Source organism: Tursiops truncatus, chromosome 10, assembly GCF_011762595.2.
Source record: "Tursiops truncatus isolate mTurTru1 chromosome 10, mTurTru1.mat.Y, whole genome shotgun sequence".
NCBI lineage: Eukaryota > Metazoa > Chordata > Mammalia > Artiodactyla > Delphinidae > Tursiops > Tursiops truncatus.
This window is the reverse complement of record NC_047043.1, coordinates 52,048,665-52,069,186: the sequence shown is the minus strand read 5'-3', so window position 1 is coordinate 52,069,186 and position 20,522 is coordinate 52,048,665. Positions and strand designations below refer to the sequence as shown.

Sequence of the window (20,522 nt, the reverse complement as noted above, 5' to 3'; positions counted from 1 at the left end):
AATGGTGAACTTTTATGTTATGTGAATTTTATCTCAAAAAAAAGACACATGTAGTTGTGAGATTAATATAGGTGATTTATTAAAAGAACCAATCAGGCATCTTGGAAATGAAAAATATGGGGGAAAAAACAATAAGGCACAGCTAAACAGCCAATTAATAAGCTGGATGGCTAGCCTGAGACAACCTCCCAGAAAGAACAAGAGCACAAAGAGAAAACGTAATAGAAACTTTAAGAGGTGTGGGACTTCCCTGGTGGCCCAGTGGTTAACTCTCCATGCTCCCAATGCAGGGGGCCTGGGTTCGATCCCTGGTCAGGGAACTAGATCCTGCAGGCTGCAATGAAGATCTCGCAGGTGGCAACAAAGATCCCGAGTCCGCAGCTAAGACCCAGTGCAGTCAAATTAATTAATTATTTTTTTTAAAAAAGAGAGAGATGTGAAGAACTGACCCAGAAGCACCACAATCAATCTAACAGGAATTCATTAGGAGAATGGAGGAAAAAAGAGTAACTGAAGAAACAGAATCCATGAATCTAAGATGGAAAAGGCCCAACAGCTCCCAAGCAAGATAAATTTTTTTTTTTTTTTTTTTTTTGCGGTACGCGGGCCTCTCACTGTTGTGGCCTCTCCCGTTGCGGAGCACAGGCTCCGGACGCGCAGGCTCAGTGGCCATGGCTCACGGGACCAGCCGCTCCGCGGCATGTGGGATCTTCCCAGACCGGGGCACGAACCCGTGTCCCCTGCATCGGCAGGCGGACTCTCAACCACTGCGCCACCAGGGAAACCCAAGCAAGATAAATTTATCATTTAAAAAATAAATTAGTGGACACTTTAAATTTTCTCAAAATCAAGACTAAAATTAAATTTGCAACCACAGAGATAAACACTCAAAAACAGTATCAGATTCACAACTAACAACTTACTTAAAATGAGACTCTCCAAGTACAACTGACAGAATAACAGTGACTCTGACTCATAAGGCTGTTAGGAACATCAAATAAAATAAATAAAAATACCTCATATTAAGATAGGCAGAAAACAGACATATCATATACACTAATAAAGCCAGTTTTTCCTTAATTATAAGATGAGCTTTTTTTCACATTAATATTTGTTTTATTTTAGTTAATCCTTTAAATAACCCTGGAAGGTACATATTCTTATCCCCAAGGTTCACACTGTCATCTCTGCCCCCAAAGTACTTGGATATGATGTAAATACAACATCCTCTGATAGTTAACTGAAAGATCAAAATATGAATTAAAGCATTGAGAACAGAAGTCACCTACACCTAAAAAAGATGTGACTCCTAAACTGACAGAAGCCAAAATAACCAGCCTGAATATATTTATAGCTAAAGAAACAAATGTATCAATTAGGGGAAAGAGGTGAAAGCACAGTAAAAGGAGAATAACATTGGCAAATAGTTGTCTTTAGCCAAAAAACTTGAGTGTTCCATTCTTATTGATAAAATCTCCTTTCTACTAAAAGATAGGTATAGTCGGCTTATAAAACATTTGATAGCCTAACTTCCTTAGTCTGATTCGTTGTTCACCAGAGACCTAATCTTTCATAGGAAAAAAAAAATCATTAATTATGAAAAGCTTGAACAGTTTGTGTGACAGTAATTTCTCACAGTATACTAGTTTTACACAATGGTCGTACGAGCTTCAGTAATGTGCATTTATATACCCTTAAGACACATATGACCCCATTTTCACTCAATCAGAATTCCTCTTGAGGCTGAAGAGCAGACTCTGTCTGGGCCACAGCAAAGTCACCTAAATGATGAGTGCTACCTTGTGAAACCCAATAGGAAGAAGCCTTGAGTCCTAATCCCTGCTGGACACCACAGGGTTGAAAAGTTTTTACTTGAAAAGCAAATCTCTTAAAACATACCTCATCTAGGATTTCTCTATTTCTTTGTAGAAGTTCAGGTAGCTCTTTGATCAACTGATCAACAGTCTGGATGCCTCCCTGTTCAATCACAGATGTGGACTTAGTCAGTATAGACTGAGGTACAGTATCTCCAGATATATCTTCAATTGCTGCTGGAAGATTAAGTGAAGCTAACACCCTGAAAAAATGAGATAGTATGTCATCTAGAGGTCTAATCCTCCTTTAAAACACTGATGTCCTGTATCCAAATCAATAGCAGCAGAGTTAGCACTCCAAAAAAGTGGGTAAGCCCTGTCAATGGAAACATAAAGCAAAAATAGAGGAAAAACAGAAAATCAGTGATTGAAAAAATTAAAACAAAATCATTAAAGAGTTAAGTTAGGTTCACAGTTCAGAACTGAAACCTAAAAGGTAAGAAATATGCATTAAAATATACTAGATACCTTTGGCTCACAGGTAAATTTAACTTCTTTCAGTCTAAGTAATTAAAAGTCAAAAATTCTATTTTGAAAATGCAATCTTTTATCACAATCCTGATATACTGTCAGTGACAAAACAGAAGTAATACACAAAATGGTTATAATTTCATATCATCTAAGCAAAATTTCAAGAGTACATAGTTGGTCTATGTATTAACACAGCATCTTCATCTGTTCTGTTTTGTGGCACAATAACTATTATTCTATTATTTCATTTACATAATGGAGGGGATGTTGGAGTAAACTTATGTTGCTTTCTCACTGGAAAAGGTAAAATGAGGTCAAAACCTATGCATTCATCAAAATTAAAAACATGAAAAAGCAAACAAGACTAGGAAAAAATTCTCAGTAACATTTCTGATAAAGGACTTGCCTCTAAAATATGTAAAGAACTCTTTAAAAATTATTAAGAAGAAAAACTCAGTTTCTAAAAATGAGCAAAAAGATTTCAACAGACACTTCACAAAGATATATGAATGGCTAATAAGCACATGAAGAGTTGCTCAACATCGTCAGTCATCAGGCGAATGAAAATTAAACCACTATGAGATACTGCTACACAAACACTAAAATGGCTAAAATTAAAGAGATTGACAATCCTAAATTCTGATGAGGATGCAGAGCAAGTGCATTTCTCACACAGTGCAGGAACAATGACTTTGGAAAACCATCTGGACATTTCATGTGAAGTTAAACATACACTAACCATACAACTCAGCAATTCTAATCCTAGGTTACTTACCCAAGAGAAATAAAACATGTCCACACAAAGATCTGTACATCAATGTTCATAACAACTGAAACGTCCATTAAAAGGTGAAAGAATTAACAAACTATTTAACCATAAAAAGGAATACTGCTCAGTAATAAAAAGAATCAAACTGATGCATAAAACATAGATTATGCTAAGTGAACGAAGTTTTTAATATATACTGTTACATGCTGTGCATACTGCAAGTATTGCATATTATACATACTGTAGCAATACTATACACTGTATATAATGTACTATCAATATATATCATATATAATGTACTATTTACTGTATATAATATACTATATACTGTCATGTACATATTGCACATGCTATAATGATTACATTTATATTAAATTGTATAAAAGGTAAAACTAACCTATGGTGACAGGGAGCAGATCAGAAGTGGCTAGAGGGTAGAGGAGGAGGAATTGAATGGAAAGGCATGAGGGAATTTTTTAGGGTGATGGATATGTTCTCTATCTTGATCATGATGGTGGTAGTTACATGGGTATACATATTTATCAAAAAGAATTGAACTATACACTTAAAATGGGTGTATTTTATGGTGTGAAAATTATACTTAATATATTTTTTAAAACAACGTATTATTTTCTTAGCTTCAATCCACCAAAAACAAAAACTGTTTCAGAATACTGAACGTACATGTATCTTAACCTTGAAAGTTCAGTTCTACTTCACATTTCCCTCAAATAAATATCCCCTAAAATACAAATTAGTGGTCAAATATTTTCACTTTGTTTCAGTAATTAAATTTCTTCCAACTATAATATATTTGCCAGGGTTCAGTAAATATAGTGTCCCCAAGAAATGTGTGTGTGTCTGTATTTGTTATTTCAAATATCCTTGACATTCAGCTCTGAGCTCAGAAAACTACAACGTTCATAAATAATCAATCAGAAAACATCAGAACTTTAGAGATAAATTTATGAAAGTTAAGCTCTACTCACCCATTTGCCAAAGTGGTGGCTTCTCTCATTTGAGCAATTGATCTGTTAACTAAATCAGCTTTCCTCTGACCACAGGCAGCCAAAGACTGCTGCACTGACACAGGAACCATCTTCTCAAACAGATCTAAAATTAGGAATTAAAATTTCAAGAAAATTTTAAGACAAAAACTCAAACTGTAAAGAGACTACTCATATTTCCTTTCCAATATTCACATTAAAAGTCTACAAATATTTAAAGAACAAAACTAAATCACTATTGAAAATACGATGAAGAGAATTTTTAGACCACCATATTCGTGGACAATGATAACGAAAGCTTCTTCTTTGAACTTAATTTTCTTAGCTTTTAAAGATGTGTTAGTCATTAAGTTTAAAGGATCTTTGGTGAAGATCTACACAGGAGAAAACAATGCTTATTTGTTGATGAAACTGACTGAGTGGGCCACAGTGCTATGGTTTCCAGCTCTACCATTTCCTGGTTCTGTAACCTTGGGTAAATGACTTAACCACTCTGCATCAGTATCCTTATCAGTCAAATGGGGATAATAATAGTACCTGTCTCATGGAGTTGTTCTGAGAAATAAATGAGCTAATATTTGTAAAGTGCTGAAAAGAGTTTCTGGTACATGGTAGACACTTTGTGTTTGTTAAATAAGTACAGTTATCCCTTGGTATCTGGGGGGATTGCTTCCAGGACCCCCAGCAGATACCAAATCCGTGGATGCCCAAGTCCCTTATAAAAAATGGCACAGGGGCTTCCCTGGTGGTACAGTGGTTGAGAGTCCGCCTGCCGATGCAGGGGACACAGGTTCGTGCCCCGGTCCGGGAGGATCCCACATGCCGCAGAGCAGCTGGGCCCGTGAGCCATGGCTGCTGAGCCTGCGCATCCGGAGCCTGTGCTCCGCAACGGGAGAGGCCACAAGAGTGAGAGGCCCATGTAACACACACACACACACACAAAAAGGCACAGTATTTGCATATAACCTACACATATCCTCCCAAATACTTTAAATCATTTCTAGCTTACTTATGATACTTAATACAATGTAAATGCTATGTAAATAGTTGCCAGAGGATGGCAAATTCAAGTTTTGCTTTTTGGAACTTTCTGGAAATGTTGTATGTGAATATTTTTCAATCAGCAGTTGCTTGCATTCATGGCTGTGGAACCATAGATACAGATGGCCAACTGTAAAATAACCACCCAATAACTTAGAATATTATCCTTGGCATCTCAGCTAGAGGCTACCATAATATTGCATATACCTACAATATTCAAGGATATTATAACATTTGATACAACCATGACTCCAGAAGTTTATATGTTTAAAGTCGTATTTATGTATGTTTATTTTTATTAGCAGAATCTTAAATAACAAATGTTAACATAAAGACAAATGCTCACTGAGGTCGTTATCATTACTCAGACACAGTTTCAAGTTTTCTGACTCTGTTGTATATATACTTCATGCTTTACTACCATTTACTTTCCATCTTAAAATTTCACTGTAATTTTTATTCTCTTATTCACTTTGAACAACATGAAAGCAAATTATATTCAAAGCACACAATCGCCAATTATGTGATTTTAGCTACAAAAAGTAGATTAAATTGCAGAAAAAATAAGTAAGATTAAAGTGCCTCTGAACAGTTTGACATACCAGTGAATTTCTGGCTGATGGGTACACTGACTGGCGTAGATTTCACAAGTGTGGCTTTGCCAATAGGGTCTAGATCTTTAAGGTCTGGAACTCGATCATGATAAATGAAGTCATTATCCTTCTTTGCTGCAGTAAGGGCACGGTTGATTTTGTCAGAAAATTCCTTCACATTGACATATTCATCATAGCGAGATGCCACTGTTTTAATCAATTCTGCCGCATGCTAGTTAAGAAAATGTAAAAAGAAAAAGAGAGAATATTTTCTTTCTTTTTTTCAACCAGGTATCCAAGCACTGTTTTTTTAAAAAAATCTTTGAGGATTGGCATTACTAGAAATGTGGTCAACAGAACAGCCTAGAAATTCTCCCATCACAAAATACCAAAATATCAAAAATGAAGAATAATACAGAGCAGATATCCCTTTAAAGACATGAATGAATTACCAAGAAAATAAAAGAAATCAAAACTATAAACTGACATTGAGGAAAGCTGGCTCTGGCTGTTGGGTATTTCTGTACCCAAAGGACGAGCTATTAAAATGCATTAAAAGCCCTCAGGGAGACTTAAGACACGGGTCTTGAAACTACATAAGACAGAAAACTAAGAAACATCCCTTTCACGCTCCACATGAAGGCAGTAACCTCAAAGGGCTATACCCGTGATGAAAAGGGTGAGTCAGAAAAAAATTATGCAACATAGGAAATCAACAAGGAAGCATGCTGTGTCAGCACCAATAGGAATTTTTTCTTTAAAGGCTGCCCTTGTGATACATAAGATGAACACATGCCTCACATAAAGTTAGGGTTCAAATTACTCAGGTGGTGTTAGGTATAGTAACACCAGATAAAATAGACAATAAAGTCAAAGCATTATTAGGGATAAATTCAATATAAAACACTTTCCAATTTGCCAGAAAGATATAAAACCTCTTAAATATTGTATTTAAAAGCCTTTATCGGGCTTCCCTGGTGGTGCAGTGGTTGAGAGTCCAGATAATTACAGATAATTACAAGGGCAGGGATGCTGGGGGAAGCAGAACAGAGGACTGAAAGTGGGGAGAAAGAGGAAAGGGGATGAGCATTCAGAAAATGTCAACAAAATACAAACTCTGAAAGTAGATGCATCACCTGGAAAAGCAAAGGCTGTGAGGAACTCAGGGAAATACAGGCACAGAAGTGGAATCCTTCCTACACCAGACTTTGAGAAGCAGAGAGGAGGAGAGGAGGAAGGGCCCTATACAAGGAGGCTGGGAAAGATACCCTGCAGGAACCTCTTGCTATTCCCCGACTAAAATCAAGCTCATTCAAACACAAGTGACTGAAAAGGCATCCCATCTGCCTCAACACTAAGAAACCATAAGGAAAAGGATGAAAAAGAGCAGTTTAACTTTCCAACAGATAATGAAAATTCACTGAAGAAACGTTGCCACAGGGAGTTCCCTGGCAGTCCAGTGGTTAGGACTCGCACTTTCACTGCTGTGGCCTCGGGTTCAATCCCTGGTCGGGAAACTAAAATCCCGCAAGCCTCGCAGCACAGCCAAAAAAAAAAAGGAAAGAAAGAAAGAAATATTGCCACAAAGCAAAGAACACAGCATACTAAAAAAACTAAAATAAGCTGAAAACTTAAGGATGCAATCACAGTACCAAAGACACACCAAATACGAACAGAGGACCAGATGGCCCAGATAACAGTGGGTGACAGATAGCAAGAAAATGTGAAATGGGACCTGCAGAACTCAGGAAAGAAAGTGAAGAAAATACGAAAATAGTTTAAGGAAGACTGTAATATTTATGCAAGGAACATGAAAGAGATAACAGACATCACAGAAATCAGTGTAAGAAACATACAAAACAAGAAAAAGTGAGGACAATTCAACATGGCAGTTGGGGAGCAGAGGCCATTACAAATTAAAAATTTATGAGACATATCAACCAAATGCAACATGAAGACCATGTATGAATCCTCAATTTGAACAAACCAACTGTAAAAACACATTTTACAAAAAATCAGCGAAAGCTAAACTATGTTTGGATACTATTAGATTACTAGAATTAATTATTAATTAGTATTAATTGTGCTAGATCGGATGACATTGTGGTTTTAATTTTTTTAAGACTTACATATACTGAAGTAACTTAAGGATGAAATGATACATAAGACAGCTGAAAATACTCCAAAAAAATAAGAGGGGAAGGGGAAACATGAAACGCAAAGCAAAATATTGATAATCACTGAAGCTGGGTAATGGATATTTGATGATTCTTACTTTTATATATATATTTTTGAAATTTTCCATAGTAAATACTTAAATAAAATTCATACAGAAGCATAAACAATCTCCTTAATATCTACAAGCTACTATCATAACAGAGAAAAAAACAATACTTTCACAAAATCAGTTTTATCCTCTCATTAGGTCCCTCATTAATGAATTAAACAAATTCATTTATTGTATGTATGTATGTATTCATTCTATCTGAGTCACTTTTTTTAATCTATATAGAGTCATCCCTCAGTATCTGCGGGGGATTGGTTCCAGGATCTGCCACAGACACCAAAATCCAAATTCTCAAGTCCCACAGTTGGCCCTCCGTACCCAGAGACTCTGCATCTGCAGATTAAACATAGCACACGACCAGCATTTGGTTGAATCCATAAATTCAGAACGTGAAGATACGGAGAGCCAAATATTTATTCACTGAAATAAACCTGCATATAAGTGGACTTGGACACTTCAAGCCTATGTTGTTTTTTATGTCTTTTTGAAGATCATACCTTGGCAGCTTTAGAGACTCCACCAGGATGATCAAGTGGACCCACCTTCTGAAGCCAAATGAACTGCACTGTCCAATAAGCACACTTCATGAGCTGTGTAAGTCCAGGTTCAACTTTTCTTGGCCCCAGAAGTGAATCACAAGCAACAATTTTCCCTTTGTTATTTTACCTACTGTTGTGATATTCCTGACTCTTGTGATTTTGTTTTTATATCTGGTTTGCTCGTGACTAATAAGCTTGTCCCCATTATTGTTAACAATGATTGCAAAGCTGATTGAATGGTGCAACCATCAGGTACATGGGGCAGGAGAGACTATGGAGAATATGACTTGCTGGTCAACTTTTTTGTCTGTTTTGTTCTGTTTGCCTATTTCTGAGCTCAAATCAAGTAGAAAAATATCTCATACTTCATGGAAAGAGGAACAGCCCTTGGAGATATGAATCAGTAAGTATTTGTGTTTTATATGTTAACTTCTGACCTATGACTAAAGGTGTAAAACTGAAGTTATAAACTCTTGTGTGTCTATAACTGAAAAAAGTCTTCATCTCTTGTTATGTGAGTTTGAAAGTTTCCTTTTTCCAGAGGGGTTTTAAAAATTAGATTAAAATTTCAAAAGAGGCTCTTATATAACTGGTTTATAGAGAATAAAGGCTTATTTGAATATAATAGTCCCAGAATTCCCCCAAAATAAAAAAGCTAAACTTCTGTAAAACAAACAGCAGTGCTCATCACCCAGTCATTATCCACTGCAGTGGCTGACCAACACTGCTCCCTGAGAGAGGAATTCAGGATGAAAAACAAGATGAGGCACTCTATGCTTTCGAAAAACAGGCCCCTTAGACAGTTAGATGCGTATCTCAGGAAGAATTTTAATGAACCCAGATTCCCACATCTTCCCATACATAGAAAAGCACTAAAATCATTAACTTGAGATATCTGTTCTTTGTGACTAACAGTAATGTTACTGAGGCGTAAGCCTGACCGATTGTACATATTCCTTAGCCAAAATCATATATAAGCTGGTTTCTCCCCTACCTCTTCAGAGTGGTTCCCCAGAGCTACTGAGAGGCTGTCTCCCAGGCCACAGTCCTCAGTAAAGTCCCTGAATAAAACTTAAACTCCAACTCTTATGTTGTGTGTTCTTCTTTCAGTCAAAACTCCTAGTACTCCTAATACTTTAAATATGCTACCCTGAAAAAAATCTCTCCCCCAGAAACCCCTTTCTCAGAAGCATTTTCATATAATGCTTTCATATGATGCTAAGTTATTACAATCAAAGTGAATCCCTGGAAAAATAAAGTATGTTTGATAATCTGAGTGTGCCCGTCTCTGATTTTGTCAGTGTGGAGGTGTGGAACATAATACAAGCATACATTTTATTTTTTATAAAACTTGGGTTTCTTTTCTCATGAAAAGACTAATTAAACTGAACTTCCTAAATAAGACTTGCATGTATCTTCTAATACCAGTCCATATTTAAATTTCCTTAACAGTCCTCTTCCTACCCTCTGCTTACCAACCCTCAAAATACAAACAACTCATGTAAACAGCCTTACCCCTGCTGCAAAGTTGCCCCAGATGTCACATCAAGTTTCTCACACACCCAGTGCTGATACAACAGCACAGAAGATACTCTGATTACCAAATCTATTTATGTATCTATTACCACTGTCCTTTTCAAGCTGTGGAATTGTAATGATCCAATTTAGACCAAGGCTAGGCCACAAGTTAAGTACTCCACATCCTTTCTGGAGCATATAATTAATTTAGAGTATTTTATATTACAATAAACATGGATAAATAAAAAGAAAACTGAACGCAAATTCTGCATGAAATTTTTAGATAAAATATGAGACTTCAAAAAGCACACAGTAGGTATAGCCTAGAAAATAAAAACAATCACCTGACTCTGCTGACAGGGGAAATGAGTGGGAAAGGTTTTTACGAGCAAACTTGGGAATCTCACTAAAAAAAAAAAGACAAATCCGGGCTTCTCTGGTGGCGCAGTGGTTGGGGATCTGCCTGCCAATGCAGGGGACATGGGTTCGAGCCCTGGTCTGGGAAGATCCCACATGCCGTGGAGCAACTAAGCCCGTGAGCCACAACTACTAAGCCTGCGTGTCTGGAGCCTGTGCTCCGCAACTGGAGAGGCTGCAACAGTGAGAGGCCCGCGCACCGCGATGAAGAGTGGCCCCCGCTCGCTGCAACTGGAGAAAGCCCTCGCACAGAAACGAAGACCCAACACGGCCCAAAACAAATAAATAAATTTATTTAAAAAACAAAAAAAAAGAGAAATCCAAGTTACTTAAATATTTATTTCTGAGAAACTCACCTGTAACCTTGCAATCTCTTCTCCAAATTTCTTCTGCTGTTTTGCCAGGATAGACTGGTGGTACTCAGCATAGGCCTGCATGATACAGTGCTTTGCAGCCAAGACAGGGAACACCTCCTGGAAATAAAAATACTGACCAGGGGAGAGTCCAACCACACAAACCACCACAGACAACATGGGATGCAGGAAGAAAAAGGAAAAGGAGACAGAAATTAGAATCACCCCATTAATGGTTTAGAGATAGGTTAGTCAGGTGTAAACAGAGAAGACCACATGATTTTGCATGGACTGGATTCAATGAATTCAGTATTTTTCTTCCAATTAGAATTAAAGTTTGGGTTCTTTTCTTTTTTAACTGTTAAATGAAGCCAATTAAGCTTTTACAATTCACTTTAATTGAGCCATGAAGTCAACATTTTGTTTACAAAGAAGAAAGGAAAGCATGCATTAGAAGGAGAAGTAGAATGGACATTCACAGAGGAATACCAAGCACAGGGCTTTAGAAGCTTTCTTGTGAGCCCTTACCCAGCCCTTAAGAGTTAACTAAACCACCATTACTCACATATACTAATGAAATTGCTCTATAGCTGACTGTTTCAACATGTTTAAAAGACAAAAGACAGTAAAGTAAGTTCCCTCTTAAATTCATGTCCTAAGAGACTTTTTTAATAAAGATGATTTTTAGCCATATAAAAATTACTCAGTATCACATACTCAAAAACACATAGCAAACAGACAAATGCACTAAGCTAATGACTAATATGATAAAGTGCTATTTTGCCCTAATTTGTTTTGAAAAAAATTCCAGTCAAAATTAATTTTAGAAGATCCAAAAACATGAACCAAAAAAGCAGTAGAGGATCTTCTAAAATGTCAAATCCTAGCCTATAACCTCATTGTTTTTAGGAAGTACATGCCATATAATATCCAAGAAATATACTAGACAATCACTGTCTAGACAAAAAAATAAGAGAATCAAAAACTGAATTACTACCTTGTGAGCTTTCCTGTCTCCCAGTGAATAATTTCCTAGCTTCCTGGGTCACTACTTGCAGATATTCCAGTTTTATAACTAGAATATGAAAATATCTTATGAGATTTATTAGTAAAAAGGCAAAAAATAAAAGACATCTAAATCTCAAACTGTACTCATGCCAGTTCTCAAGGTAAGTCTGGAGCAACTTGGTACTTAAACAGGAGATTTTCAAGGAATACCAGGATTGGTGCAGAGGTAGTTTCCAAGTCTTTGTAGGTGACATTCTTCTCTCCGGGACAGGACTGAACTAATGGCCCAACAGGATGTAACGGTACACTGTGCAGCTGATCATGAGGTCTTCCAGATGAAAAAAAGGTGAGAGGAGATCCCAAGTCTCTTTTTAAGAGCAACACTATTACTACCCAAGAGTCCTGGGCAAATTTCTACTGATCTCTTGGTGAATTTTAAATCTCCAGGAATCTTCAAATTCCCTAGTGCTCATATTCTGACTAATGTGTTGATGTACTTACATGCTTTTTTATTTCACCACAAAATTGTCTGCAATTTCATAATTTATAAAGATTCCTGAATGACTTATAAATCAATAAATTTCCCTACAAAAGAGCATGTAACAAATATCATTTGCTATCATACAGACAAAACTAATTCCTTGAACATTTCTGAAAGAAAGCAGTTGAATCATACTACATTTCAGTCTGTAAGTTTCCGTTTTTAAGCATTCTGAATTTACTTCTTAGTCTAATCATCTGCTTTGTCATTTACAAATGATCATCAGTGACTAGTCTCTTCAAATGCCACTTCAGAAAGGTTTATATTAAAACAATTAATACTTCCTGTGATATATGGTTTTAGATGGTTGTTTTCCTTAGCTGTCCAACAGCAGCCCAATTTTCTAGCCCTGTTGGCAAAATTTAATTCTAATCAAAGTACTGGATGAATTTGTTAAGTTTCCTTTTCCTTTTGTCTTTATGTCTGTTTCTGCGCTTTAAGATTCATCTCTAAGAAAACAGGACAATAATTAAAAGGGTGAATAATCAACATGCTCAAGTACTCATGCTGTACCAAATAACCAATGATTCAAAACTACACAATGCCCTGATCTGATAGAATTACTGGAGACAGGTGTTCAAAATTTTCCAGCAAGAGTTTTAGCTCGGAAAAATAAGTTTAGTAAAGAGTGGAAGCAAAGGCATCCCCTAAATATGAAAGAGAATTTGTCATGCATCTTAAATAAAAAAACTGTTTCTACAAATATACTCTTCAAATGCCGCTCCTTAAATTTCAAATTTCTTTATAAAACATAATTTTTAATTTGCTTTTTATACACAAAAAAGTCCAAATATTTCCACATGCAAAACAACCAAGTATTTACAAAAACAATAACTGACCTTGGGGAGAGTATCTTTGTACTGACACTGTTTAAAAGCATCACCGAAATAATCTGCAGCCTGATTAGCCAATTTAGCTATGATAGCATCTTTCATTTTATCTGGAATAAAATATTAAATTGACCATTATAATGAAAATAAATATAAAATAATCTGATATATCATAATAACTCAGTATAGACATTGAGATCACAAGTTTGTACATTTGTCTTAAAAAATTCTTATTGATGAAATCAATTCTTCTGCATACAACTTAATTATTCCACAGGCAGATCCAAAGAGTCAGAATAGATCAGCAGTTGCTAGAAGCTGGGGGAAAAGGGGAAAGGAGAGTGACTGACAGTGGGTATGGGGCTTCTTTTGGGGGTAATGATAATGTTCTAAAATAAGATAGTGGTGATTATTGCAAAACTCTGAATACACTGAAAACTAAAGAACTGTATACTTTAAAAGGGTAAATTTTATTGTTTATTAATTCTACCTCAATATAAGCTGTTATTTTAAAAGAAAAACTTTTCAAGTTTATTTAGCTTCCACCTGATGGACTGCTCCCTTATTTTCAATTTCTCTGTACTTACATATTCAATCTTATACTAATCTCTCATACTAATTCACAAGCCTTACAAGAATTGCTCTTATTCCCTCATTCACAGGGCCAGGGACTCTGCCTGAATGGCTCCTTCGTATCAGTTAAGTCTGGTTTAAAGAAGACCTCCTCAAAGAAACTCTTCTTGAATGATGAATCTAAAATAGCATGACTCCCCCTACATACTTACCCAACTGCCAGACCACTAGTCATTATCACATCTTATTTTCTTCACAGCAATTATCTCTCTTTAAAATTACCTTGGCTACTTAATTTCTTGTTTATCATCTCCCCCACAATAAATTGTAAGCTTCCAGAAAACAGAAATCTTGTTTGTCTGCTAACTCTATCTAGAGCCTATCACAGGGATTGGCACACAGTTGTACCCAATACTTATTTGCTGAATTAACGAATTTTTGACATACTACAAACCTATATAAATACTATTCCAGATTTCAGTGTTTTAAGACAGTAACTATATATTTCATAAAAGACTTCAAACACAGCCTACATTCTTAAATGTACATTTATACCACCTTAAGGTCAGAAAAGGAAAGCTGAAAATTTTCAATAATCCGTGGGTCAAATTCAAAGAGGAAAGTTCTGTGTTGAACATATTACAATCACCTTCTTATTTTAAAAGCCTGTCACTTCTTTTCACATGCAACAAAATATAGGACAAACTGGAATTACCTCTTGTGGCTTTTAAAAAAAATACTTCTTGGGCCTGTGCCAGCATGATAAGACTGAGAGTCCCAACGGTATCTGGAGATATGTCCACAGTAGGCTCTCTATTCAAGGCAGATAAAACCGTCTCTTTAATATGCAAAAAGGCACCACTAGCAAACTAGAGGAAAGAAAAGAATTTCTTTTAAATCTGTAAGAATTCAGCAAGACAATTTTCTACTGTTACACACAAAACCACTTACATCTGACCTATAGACAATAAGGACAGTTTTCTAAAACACTATAGAATAACAAGAGATTTAACGTACATTAAAGTCAAGTGCAGTAACAAACAAAGTAAACTGATGGGACAAATTGATTAAACTTTTTAGAAATACTCCCTCAAAACTAACATGAGAACAAAGGCAGGGATAAAACATTATTAAAATGTTTTTAGTTCTGAAATGCTCTTGCTTTGGTCCCAAATTCATCTCTCAGATAATTAAACATGCCATACTTAGGGGAAACCTTAAATAGTACTGATACCTAGTCCTCTGGGAAACAGCATGACTATCCATTGCTACGGATTTTTTATTTGGCTTTCAGAGCTCCCTACTGACATGTTCCCCATCAGATTTTTCTTCTCAATTATATTTCGCTGAGGTTAACACTAAGATAACTTCGCTTTTATGAAATAAATAACCCTGGGAAAAAGAAAGGTGGCAGTCTGGGATTAAAAAGTGCTGGGGGGCACTTCCGTGGTAGTGCAGTGGATAAGACTCTGCACTCCCAATGCGGGGGGGGCCTGGGTTCGATCCCTAGTCAGGGAACTAGATCCCACATGCATACCATAACTAAGAGTTCGCATGCCACAACTAAGGAGCCCATGTGCCGCAACTAAGGAGCCCTGGAGCCGCAACTAAGGAGCTGGTTACTCAAGGTTAACTGTACTGAAGTAAACATCAATGATTGCTGCAGTCATGAAGTATCATAAAACTAGAATGTCTCCAAGGAGTGATCAGCTGACTTGCTTAGTAAACTCACAGAATCACAGACTAGAACTGCAAGGGATCCAGTCTCTCATTCACAAATACGGACTGGAGACCTACAGAGTTTAAAGCACTTAGCCAAGGGCACAGAGCTTCTTGGTAGCAAACGGCCCAGACAGGTAACTAGGATCTCTTTCCATCACACTAGGGGACCCTGCTGTGAATCACAGAGGTGACTCACAGAATGGAACATATCCTCAATAATTCAGAATGCCCTCTAAGATTTCACATGCCAACTAATGGAGTTACAATGAATGGAAAATTAAATAAAATTTTATTTCACTTTCACATTTTAAAATATTTGCCATTTATAGCCTCACAAAGGAAAGGTATATGCACCATGCTTGTCATCTGTGCCCATCTAAAATTGGGAGCATGTTGTGTGCTTAAAGTACATTTTCCTCTCACTTTCTTAGAACAGCATTCTTCACCTCTCTTCTAAACTTAAACAATGGGAAAGATCAAACTCCACCTCTGAGACAAGCAAATTCCAGAGCCATGAGGGACAGTGTAAGAAGCATTTGGAATTCCATAAAATTTGGAATCAGAACACCTGAAACCCCAATCTACCACTTTATTAACACTTCTGCCCTTTAGTCTCCTTGTCTGTAAAATGAAAATGGCATTATATAACATGCATCAAAAAGTTTATGTGAACATCAACATACTCTGTAAATTATAAAGGAATATAAAACATAAAAACATAATTACAGGTATCACTTAACAATAATCACTTACTGTTTTTTAAATTGAAATAAAGAAGAAAAGCTGAGTAAATAACATACTGCCGCCAAATAATATGCCATATTAGTAAATGATTGTATCTAAAATCTAAATTTAGCTAACTTAAGAACATTACACATCTGACCACATTTAACTATGACCTCTCCACAAGCTCAGAGTTAAAATTTTCTTGCCAAAAGGTCTTAATTTTTGTGACACTGGTAAAAATTTTTAGTGTGTCTAAGAAAAATTATGCAAAAATAACGTACAAATATTTTAAATGAGGTCATTTATTTAAAAGGGATTTGCCAAGGATTTCACCTCAAAACATTTAATCATTTGTTCTCCCAACATCTACTGAGCCTTTATTATGTGCCAGGCACTGTGCTAGGTGCTGGGTATACAATGGTGAGGAAAAACAGAGCTGGGTCCACAAGTAAGTAGTTTATCTAAGGGCTTCAAAAATATGTATCAATTCATTAAAAAGTACATTATTTTTCAAGAAAGCATCTGTGTGTAAAGAAACATTTATAAACCTAAACGTAAATTATTTTCAATTTAATCCAACTTAGTGTTGATGGTTATGTAGTAACTACTGTTCTGCGTACCTGATAATGCTTAGCAGCGATTTTCAATCCTTCATCATTATCCAGGTTCTGTTCCGCTGCAATCTGGCTAGCTAAGGCTGCACAATTGAACAACACACAGCTCTTTTCATATCCTAGGCTTGCAAGAGCTGTAAAAAAGTTGAGAAGGAAAAATTTATCAGATTATTTTTGTTCTAAAGAAAACGAATGTTTCAAAGAGAAATACTATGACCTCTATCCCACTGGCTCGCACAAAAACAAGTTTCCAGACCTGTTTTCTGACGCATAATACCACTCCCATATTCCTAGCTGCCCTGCCAGGCATCTATTTCCACAACAATATTCTCATCACCTAAAACTCAAGGATCAATAAATTAATCTTTCCTTCCCTTTACATCCACACTGCTATTAGTCAGATTCAAAATGAAAAGTCATTCAAGTCATTTCAAATTCAATTAGAATAAATTCTTTCCATTTTTCCATCACCTCTCTCAAAATGATATCTTCCCATGACATTCAAACCAGTTCCTCACTACTACAAACCTATGCCAATGCAAGTACCTCCTAGGGTAAAGGAGATATGGAATGCCAGCTAATACATCTCTCAGAGGTAGAGAAGATTATATGGTTAAAATACAATTCTAACCAAGAATCTACACACCTCACATTCACTGGGATAGCTACTATCAAACAAAATGGAAAATAACAGTTGTTGGCAGGCATGTGGAGAAATTAGAACCACTGTGTACTGTTGGTGGGGATGTAAAATGTTGCACCCATGTAGAAAACAGTATGGAGGTCCCTCAAAAAATTAGAAATAAAATTACAAGATAATCCAACAATTCCACTTCTGGGCATAAACCCAAAAGAACTGAAAGCAGGGTCTCAGTCTCAGAGATATTTGTACACCCATGTTTGTAACAGAATTATTCATAATAGCCAAAAGGTGGAAGTAACTCAAGTGTCCACTGATTCATGAACAGAAACAAAATGTGATGTGCACTTATAATGGAATATTAGCCTTAAAAAGGAAGGAAATCGGGTCTCATGCTACAACATGGATGAACCTTGAGGACATTATACTAAGTGAAGCAAGCTAGTCACAAAAAGACAAACACTCTATGATCCCACCCATACGAGGTGTCTAAAGTAGGCAAACTCACAGAAACAGAAAGTAGAATGGTGGTTACCAAGTACTGGGGAAAGGGTGAAAAGGGGAGTTGTTGTTTAAAGGGTACAGAGTTTCAGATTTGCAAGATCAAAAAGTTCTGGAGATCTGTTTCACAACAATGTGAATATACTTAACACCTCTGAACTGTACACTTAATATTGGTTAAGACAGGGAATTCTCTGGTGGTCCAGTGATTAGGACTCGGCGCTTTCACTGCTGGGGCTCAGGTTCGATCCCTGGTTGGGGAACTAAGATCCCACAAGCCATGTGGTGCGGCCAAAAAAAAATAAAGAATTTTTAAAAATTGGTAAAGATAGTAAATTTTATGTTACGGGTTTTTTTTAACTACAAAAAAATTTTTAAAAAAGAACAAATTAAATCATAGTGACATTCAAAAGTCTTACATAATGTGCCAGGTATTGAACACCAAGCAAAATAATCAGAAGGCTTCTTACAAAAAATACCGAACAAACCATCTAGAAAAATCAGAACAACACTACAGCTGTGTGTTTGTGCCACACAATAGTGCCATAAAGTAAAACCCTCCTGGTTATGTAGCATGTTAGTAGTCTCCCTTGTAATTACGGTCAGCTTTTAGCTTGCCTCCAACCTAATTCTAGCCTCCTCACCATAAAGTAAAGCAGACATACACACCAGCTACTCTAACCTACTTTCTTAAATAAATGTATTAAAAATCTGGAATAACCAGGATATGAGTAGAACATGCAGCAAAATAAAGATCAAGGTGAACTAAAAATCTAAGCCCAGAGTAAACAATTCCAATAACAGAAAACATTTCAAAGATCCACATTAACATCCTTAAAGAGATTCAAAGATGGTACATCCATAAACAAGTACATGATGTTATTAAAAAAAGAACAATCCATGAATAAGAAAAAGCCCCTGGAAATTAAAAACTTGATTGCTAAAAGTTTTTCAAAAGAAAGGTTAGAAAATATCTAGGCAGCCCATAAAGAGAAAACAAAATGAAACGTGTAAAAGTTGTGAGTGAGTAGCTCAGAACAACTAATATCAGTTAATACAGCATTCTGAAAAGAGAGTAAAAAATGAAGAAATTATCAAAGAAATGTATGAAAATTTCCCAGGGCTGAAGGGAGATAATGAGTCTTCAAACTGAAAGGACCAACAATAAAATGCCATACCCCAAATGAAAGCCAATTAGATCTTTTGAGATTTCTAACCATGAAGTATAAAGAGAAAATTGTAAAAATCTTCCCAAGAAAAAAGGATCAGGTCACCTACAAAAGAATACTCAGCAGACTTTTCATCAGTAACACTGGATAGTAAAAGGCAAGGGAACAATGCCTTCAGGTTCTGAAGAAACATGATTCTAATTAATTCAACATATATTAAAGCCAGTATGGCTAAAAAAACGGGGAACAAGGGACTAATGGGAAGCAATGATGTCAGGGAGGTAAGAGAGCCAACTCTGCTGTAAAGCTTTAGCTTTTACTCTGAGTGAGGCAAGAAGTCAACAGAGTTTTGAACAGAGACACATTCAGCCCGCCTGGTGGACAACAGACTGTGGGGAAGCAGCACTGGTGGAGGCCAGAGATTAGGACAGGTAGCTGCTGCAATAGGCGCGAGGGGTGATGGTGGCTCTGACCACAACAGCACGAGCAGAGGTGCTGAGAAGTGACTGGATTTTTAATACCTTTAAAAAGAAAATCTGATAGGATTTGCTGATGAATTCACTGAATGTGGGGAATGAAGTGAAACAATGTCAAGAGTGCCTCCAAGGTTTCTGACCTAAGCAGAATTTCAAACCAAATTCAATGTGAGGGCAAAATACAGACATTTCCACAAAGAAGAGATTCAGAAATGTGACCTTTTCTGAGAAAGTTACTTAAGAGTATATTCCAGCAAAAGAGGAAGACACCGTAGCCAGAAAACAATGGCTCTAAACTAAGGGATAATAGTTATACAGCAGATTTAGATAGCAAACAGTCCAGATTCAAGCAAGAAAACAGTCGAGGCCAAAGGGAACAGAAGAGTCACTCAGGAAAAGGTGAGTCCAGAGAGATAAATAATAAGACCAAGAGTTTGCAAAGTCTTGAGAATATGATAAAAGCACAGAATGTGTGTGGTGGTGGAGCAATTAAAACTTCTAAAAACACACACACACGCACGCAGAGCCATACAAGAAAGTCACAGTCTAAATATAAAGCAACTCATCCAGTATATATGACAGAGAGTCAGTGGACTTAAAGAAGAATGAAATACATTCCAAGCAACAGATAAAAATAAACTTTTTATATATAAGATATATATGCCAGCCTATTATATTTCCTATGAACATTATCATCCCAGGCTGTTGTCTTTCATTTTATTTTGACAATTTCTCACGTATAAGAGATTTTGTGAAAACTTTTTCCTGTAATTAAATCTTTTTTCCTTTATGATTTCTTCTATCACATCTAAAGTTAAATCAGGGTTTCTTTAAAATAAATGTTCAACTCTCC

At 36.3% G+C, this 20,522-nt stretch overlaps 1 protein-coding gene across 3 annotated transcripts in view; it reads right to left on the bottom strand.

The window, feature by feature from the left end:
- PDCD6IP (programmed cell death 6 interacting protein) overlaps positions 1-20,522 on the bottom strand; it is a 57,963-nt gene that overhangs the window by 20,623 nt on the left and 16,818 nt on the right. For 2 of the 3 annotated variants that reach the window (XM_019946800.3, XM_019946802.3), the window contains exons 4-10: positions 16,890-17,017; positions 14,537-14,690; positions 13,258-13,358; positions 10,873-11,004; positions 5,765-5,987; positions 4,104-4,227; positions 1,900-2,077 (exon numbers count right to left, since the gene is read on the bottom strand). In XM_019946800.3, the coding sequence (XP_019802359.2) occupies positions 1,900-2,077; positions 4,104-4,227; positions 5,765-5,987; positions 10,873-11,004; positions 13,258-13,358; positions 14,537-14,690; positions 16,890-17,017 (1,040 nt within the window). The remainder of the gene's footprint in view (positions 1-1,899; positions 2,078-4,103; positions 4,228-5,764; positions 5,988-10,872; positions 11,005-13,257; positions 13,359-14,536; positions 14,691-16,889; positions 17,018-20,522) is intronic. The other variant, XM_019946801.3, reaches the window with a different exon arrangement.